At 44.9% G+C, this 7,023-nt stretch overlaps 1 protein-coding gene across 1 annotated transcript in view; it reads left to right on the top strand.

Moving 5' to 3' along the window:
• The first annotated feature begins 2,150 nt into the window (after positions 1-2,150).
• Positions 2,151-7,023, top strand: part of EML5 (echinoderm microtubule associated protein like 5) — a 222,112-nt gene continuing 217,239 nt past the window's right edge. Inside the window, exon 1 of the mRNA XM_019552385.1 lies at positions 2,151-2,402. Coding sequence (XP_019407930.1) covers positions 2,206-2,402 — 197 coding nt within the window. The 5' untranslated portion in view covers positions 2,151-2,205. The remainder of the gene's footprint in view (positions 2,403-7,023) is intronic.

The raw sequence follows: 7,023 nt of genomic DNA, 5'->3' as shown, positions 1-7,023 counted from the left end.
GGACTGATTTCTAGTCTACCTTGGCTGTCATGGCAGCCAGGGACCAACTAAGAAAATGGTGTGGGTGTTATTTATTTATCTATTAAATGTCATGGGATTGAAAGCCTGTTCTCTAGTCAGCACTCATTTTGAGTCATAGTTTGAGTCTCAATGCAGACAGCTAGGCTTGTGGTACAATCTGGTGCTTTGTGTCGATGTTCATGTGTGGGATTGAAAGCTGCAACTGATATTGGAGTCATGAAAATCATGTAGGTAAATCCTTGGTAAAGAAGTTAGTTGTCATAGTTCCAGACTGTGGAAATATGCTAAAGTAAACCTAATTGGATCGTTGGCATGATTATGTGCACATGTTTTTCCATGTTGTGATACAGAAAAAGAATTAGGCTTTGAAACCCAATGCAAAGGAACAGTGGAATAATTAACTTTAAAAAAGTCTGAGTAAACTTACAGGGGGAAAGACACATTTGAATAACAAGAAGTATATTTAGCATAGGGAAAAGACTATAAAGGAAAATAGCCCATCTGAAATATAAACAGTTTAGTAGAAAAACTAACCTCAATGTGACTAAGAAAGTAATAGAGAAGAAATGCTTTTCACTTACACTCACAAAAACACATCAGTTAAAGAAGAGAATTTTTTAATAAAAAGGAAACCAAACCTACTTATTACTGGACATTCAAACAAATTATGATATTGACCAGCAAAGGACTCTGAGTTCTGTGGAAGAAAATGGAGATGAGAGTTGGGCATTAATAGTAAAACCAACACAGAGAAGTTCCTTTTCACACAGTGGGTGCATCTACATATGTATATTAATGTAAAGCAATACACTTCAGAGCTTATTGCTCTGAAATTTATCACTCTGGGTGCACCATTTCCACGTGCACCTGGGACTGCAGTACATTAAATCAAACTGGAGCAGCTGTGCCTGGCAGGGAGCTCTGAGGGGTCAGCCTGCCAGCCCAGAACAGCTTCCCCAGCTCCAATGTGCTGCAGGGGGGCTGGTGGGGCGTAAGGGTGCTTCAGCACTGGAACAGTGGGCAGGCAGCCCGCTAGTGAAGCACCCATGTGCCCCAGCTAACCCCAAGGTGTCTACACATGTACTGCTGTGTGGTAAATTAGTTTACACCCAATATTTAGTAAATTATTTTACACCCAACATTTACTGCACAGCTATTTAGTGTGCAGTAAACATCTTGTGTAGATGGGCCCAGGGAGTCATTCAAATGAGGAGCCCCTGGCTCCCAGGTGTGGTGGAAGCTGACAGTTTAGCCCAATCCCAAGAGATCCTGGAGAGTCTTGGAGGATGAAGGCAGGGTAGCAATGGAGGAGGCGGTGAGGGGTACAGCCCTTGAACCTGAACTTCCTGGACCTTCAATGCTGGGGCTAAAGCGAGAGAGGAACAGCGGAAAAAACCCTGGTCGTGCCCAGCTCCCTCCCCCTTTCAGCATCAGCTCTCTGCCGCCGCGCGAGGCAGGGGACGGGGCAAGATGGGCTGCGGTCTGACCCACTCAATGGCACTTCGTGAGGTTTTTTAAAGCTACAGTACGAGTTTGCCTGTTGGAAGAATTGCGGATAAGATCAGCACGGCCTTAGTGCAAGCTCACGTGGGTAGATCTGCCCCCAGCCCCTGACAGAGGAGGCACGGGGGTGGGAGAGGGCAGGCAGTGGAGGGAAGGCGGAAGCCACAGCAGAGGCGGCAGAGCCGCGCAGCCTCAGCATAACAAGGCGGCAGCAGCTCCCCACAGGCTCCGCCAGTGCCTCCCACCCCGGGCGCGGGCGGCAGCCGGGCTTCAGCGCAGCTGGGCAGGAAGGGGGAGCGCGTGGTCCTTATGTAAGCGCGGAGTGTGTGCAGGACGTGTGTGCCCGCAGCATGTCGCGCTCCTGGGCTCGCCGCCGGCCCTCGGGGCACGGCCAGCCAGCACGATCCCGGCCGCGGCCCCGAGGTCAGCAGGGAAGGGCAGAACCAGGGGAGCGCCTTCAGCCAGTGCGCATGCGCGGCGAACTGGCGCATGCGCGGCGGTGGGCTGCTATGCCTGCCACTCAGCTGTTGGCGGTCGCGGCGCGCGCAGTTATGTCTAGCGGCGCGCGGCGGCGAGGCGGAGGCGGGCGCGGGCGAAGACGCCCTCTGTGAGGGGGAGGAGGACGAGCGGCGGCCGCGGGCATCCATGCCGGCGCGCGGGGATTAGCAAGCGGCCGGGGCCATGGCGGACCGCAGCGCCCCGAGCTGCCACTTGCGGCTGGAGTGGGTGTACGGCTACCGTGGCCACCAGTGCCGCAACAACCTCTACTACACGGCGGCCAAGGAGATCGTCTACTTCGTGGCGGGCGTCGGCGTCGTCTACAGCCCCCGCGAGCACCGCCAGAAATTCTACCTGGGCCACCAGGACGACATCATCAGGTGCGGCCCGCGCTGCCCTCCCGGCCCGGCCCGGCCGCTGTCCGAGGCCTTGGTGCTGAACCCCGGGTGGGTGCTGCCTGCCCGGCCCGGCGCGGCTGGAGTGTGTCCCGCACGGGGAGGGGTAGGGAAGAGGCTGCCGGCCCGGTGCGGGGACCCCCCGGGATGGGCAAGGCGGGGGCGCCCCAAGTCATTCTATCCTGGGGCATGTTTCAGCTGCAGCCCGTTGAAAGCCCCCATGACCAGAGGAGGGAGGTGGTGGGGGTGGTGGGAGGTCACGCACAGCTGTGAAACATGCTCTGTCAGCCCGGCTCAGGGCCTGGAGTTGGTGACAGGAAGGCAGAGCCGATGGCATGGAGCAGAGGCGCTCCTAGGGGCAGCTTGCACACAGTTGCCTCTTGCACCCTGGCTATTTAGGTAGATAGATAAACCTGGTGGTATTGGGAAAGCAGGATTTGGAAGGCTGGAAAGAACAATTGTAAACCTGAGTCATCAATCCTTCCCATTCCTCTATATAGCATTTGTGGGGGGAGGATTTAAAAAGTTGCTTTCCTTTGCTTCCTGTTGTTGTTTAGGGAGGAATTTGTGGCAGCCAGTGTGTTTTGTAAGCACATGCTTTATACTGTGAATTGTTTATCTGGGTGAGAAGTATCTGGTGATATTTTATCTGTGCAGGACCTGTGCATTAACTAGCATGGCACATGGAAAGGAAAATGGATGCTGCCGATTTTCATTCAAGGTTTAATACGCTCTTGGAAACTGGACCAAAATGGCCACAAATATTTCTGTTTTTACTTTAATATCTTCAAGTAAAATGGTTTTATTTAAACTTTTAGTGTGTCCCAACTAAGTCTATCAGCTTCTCTTACAGAACTTTCTGTCTATACATTCATTCCTATTTCAGGTGCCAAAATAAAAGAAAAAATAGCTTGGGTAGTGATTTGTAGTGCATTGTATAACAGTCCTGAACCATATTTTTGAATGAGCTGTTTGTACTATAGTTCCTGGGTCTTTTCTGACACTTTCTTTTTCATCTGGAAAGAAAAGCATCTCTTAAGAATTTGTATCATATCCTACTAAGGGGTATTGTGGGAAATGAAGAAGTGTAGCCCCCAAGAAGCTTTGTTTCCTTTGAGCTCTGCTCATACTAATCGAAGACCCAATCCTGCAAAAATTATTATGACGCACAAATTTGCTGCCTAGATTAGTTCTCAGTGGTGTAGCATTCTGTATCATGGAAATCCCCTTCAATTTGCTGCTGTAAGTATTATGCCTCCTAGTAATTATTGGTCAGACTAGGTCATGAGAGAGAAGTTGGTTGTTCTTTTCTGTATTTTTGGTCAGTCTCTGAATTGAGACTAATAGAGTGTAAATTTAGGACAAATTTAGGGCACCCACTGTTCAAAATGACACTAAACTCAGAAAATCTGCCAAGAGGGAAACTTTGGTGAGCTGATAATTTTCAGTAGATATGGTTTTAGATATTACAGTACCGTGGCCCAACAGATGAGATTCTCCCACTTAATGTACTGCTATTAAGATGATCTGATTAATTCATAATCAAAGAATTTCAGAGAGACAGTTTTGTATGACTATCAAAGTTTAGAGGAATTTTTATAAAACTGATGGTTTTGAAGATATAGGTGCATATATTCCTGGTGTTTTGGGACAATGTCTTCATTATTTATTTATTTTTTGAGCAATGTTCCCGGTAGTTGTACAACAGGGTTGTTGCGTAGTTGTAAGAACAGGCTAGATAAACACGTGCATAGAGTAGTTTGGTTAGGGATGAACCTGTCTTGGGCCAGGGGTTATACTAGATGACCTCCTCAGGTCCCTTTCAGCCCAACGTATATGTGATTTAAAAGCAGCATGTCTGTTTCCAATGGTATTATACATTTTATAAAATATAATTATATCATTTGATGCTTTTCTCTCTAAACAGTGGTAAATTTTTTAACTTTATCACTGTACTACTCTTCATATCCAAACTCAGATGGCTAGTGACATTATTTCTTGAAAGGTATTTGACTCTTATTATTGCATTTTGGTATATTAAGTTGAATATTATTCTCCTAAAACAGTTAAACAAAGTTTCAAAAATATTTGAAAATAGTCTAAAATTTTAGTACCCTCTATTACAAAACAGTAGTTTAGTTTCATTTGTCTCTTTCACATGCACGCATTTTCCAGTGTTTTGATATGGTAGAATACATTTTTGCTGGATGCTCAGATGTTGTTACTTGCAGTCTTTTCAGAAATACAGGATTGTCATGTCTGTGCATTTGCAGGATTTCATTTTAAAAAGAAGCCCTGAAATCTTACCTTTTTTAAATTTATTTAACCAAATCACACCTGAATTTATACTGATGAACATCAACAAAACTTTGTTGTATTATAAACTAGGTAGCATACTATGAAAGTAACAAGTCACTAGTACTATTCTGCACAGATGGCCATGTCTTGAATGGCATTCTACATTAAGCAGCAGTCAATAAGATAAAAATTGCCATTCCAGTCCAGACAAATGTTACATCTAGACCAGTCCAGGTGCTTGAGGAAGGTGCAAGAAGTCCATTAGTAGACAGTTATGGAATAACCTGTCTGTTGAGATTTTTGTCTAATGCCATCAGCTAGTGGTTGGCTTTTACTGTCAAGGCCAGGATTTTGTCTCTTAATAAGAAGAAAACACAGATCAGATTTAACATTCTCAAATATAATTAGACGTTCTCATTACAGTCTTACTTTCTCTCTGATCTTATTTTCAATTATGATAAACCTTTGGCCCCAATTTTACCTTGTGAGTTAATTATGCATTGAGAGGAAAATGTTTTCTTTCACCAGTTTGATGTCTTTCAGTTTCACTGAATATCCTTTTGTTTTTGTAATATGAGAGGGTATTTGGGATCACTCAAGTTACTTTCTCTGATATCATTCATTATTTTGCATATCTCTATCATGTATCTTACTTGTGTCCTTTCTAAAATGAACAGTCCCAATCTCTTCAATAACAACCTCTCTATAAAAGCATTATCAATGCCCCTAATAATTTTGGTAGTAATTTTCAGACTTTCAGTCCTCTTCAGACTATATCTTTTTGGTGCATCCTTTCTAAGAGTCATTTGCTAGAAATAAACACAGTACATCAGGTGATGCATAGTACAATTTTTCCGTATTATTTTCTGTTCTATTTCTGTTTTCTGTTCCAGAGCTGTGGAACTGCTCTGCGAGCCTGTATCCAGTGGGAGAGGGTGGTACATGAGTTCTTCCTAGGAATTGCACTCTACTCTTTGAGGGAGTGTTCCCCTTACATTTGTTCTTCATTTGGCATTGACGCCTCAGTCACTGACTCTGAACCAACCCTCAGGCATCTGTACCGCTAGCTTAATACCAAAATTCATATTCATATGGCTAAAAGGAAGCAGAGGAGGAAGCTCTTGCCCCTGTCAGAGTCACACAAATGTATGAAAAAGGAAGATACTTTCCTCTCCCTTGTAATGACAGAGAGTATCCTGATGACTCTTAAATGGCTGTGGCCAAAAAACAAACTGTTCTGTTTTTTTCTCTCTTACCCACATTGCCTGTCCTTTTTCCTCTCCCTTCCCTACTCTGTATTTGAATCACTGCTTTCTGTTTGGCAGTTTTGCTTCCTGCGGTCCTTTCACGGTATCTGGTGAAGCAAGCCATTGTTTATGAAAACTTATGCTATGCATCTCTGATTTAGTTAGTCTATAAGGTGTAAATCTACCCTCCCTGACTGTAGACTACTAATATGGTTGAGTACCTCTATCAGGTTTCATTGATATACTGGCTGATGATAATAAGTTATTCCCCATGTCTGCTTGAAGGAGCTGGCAGTGGACCTCCAAATACTGACAATTTGGCAATAAAACTGAGAGGTGGTTTCTCTGCTTTCCCTCCGTGCACCATAGTTTTAGCCAGCTGATATTTGGGAAAAGGGTACTGTGGTACATGAGTTAATATGGTACTTACCTTTGGCTAGGTTGAAAAGTCAGGAGTTGATATCTGTGTTGCTCCCTTTTTAGACCTGCCTGCCTCTAAGAATGCTGTGCTGGCTGAATAAAACCCAAGTTTGGAAATTGCCAAAGGATGAAGGAAGGGCAATAAGGCATTTTGCCTAGCTGCTCTGAGGGGTATAAATTAGACATTTTTGATAGGAAGAGAAACAGTTGGTCAAAACTGTGGCCACTGGAGGTTGTAATCTTGCATAGAAGGGGATTGGTCTCATCTCCCCTGCTTTCTCCTATGGCATACAGTAGAGTGCTCTTGGCATTTCAGGTGTTGTGTCTGTAAAGATTTGAAGTAGTGACTGCGAGGACTTCTTTGGTAAATTGTCTATGAGCACAAGAGGCTGGACTTAATGACCTAGGAGACTCTTTCAAGTCCTGGAGTCTCAGGGCAGCAAAGGATGAAGTACCCACAACTATCTCAACTGGTGTTTAAACTTTTCTGACAAATGGCCCCAGAGTACAGGACTGGGTTTGCTACATATAATCACAGCCCTTAGCAGTGGTCTCCAAATAGTAAATTTTATGGTGCTGTTAAGTTACACACTAAGGGTTTTTGTTTTTAACCACATTTTGGTAATTTATCCTAGGCCTCT

The sequence above is a fragment of the Crocodylus porosus genome, unplaced genomic scaffold (genome assembly GCF_001723895.1).
Source record: "Crocodylus porosus isolate Cpor-Errol unplaced genomic scaffold, CroPor_comp1, whole genome shotgun sequence".
In the NCBI taxonomy this organism is placed as follows: Eukaryota; Metazoa; Chordata; order Crocodylia; family Crocodylidae; genus Crocodylus; species Crocodylus porosus.
Note: the sequence above shows the minus strand (reverse complement) of the source record. Positions and strands in the feature narration are given on the sequence as shown.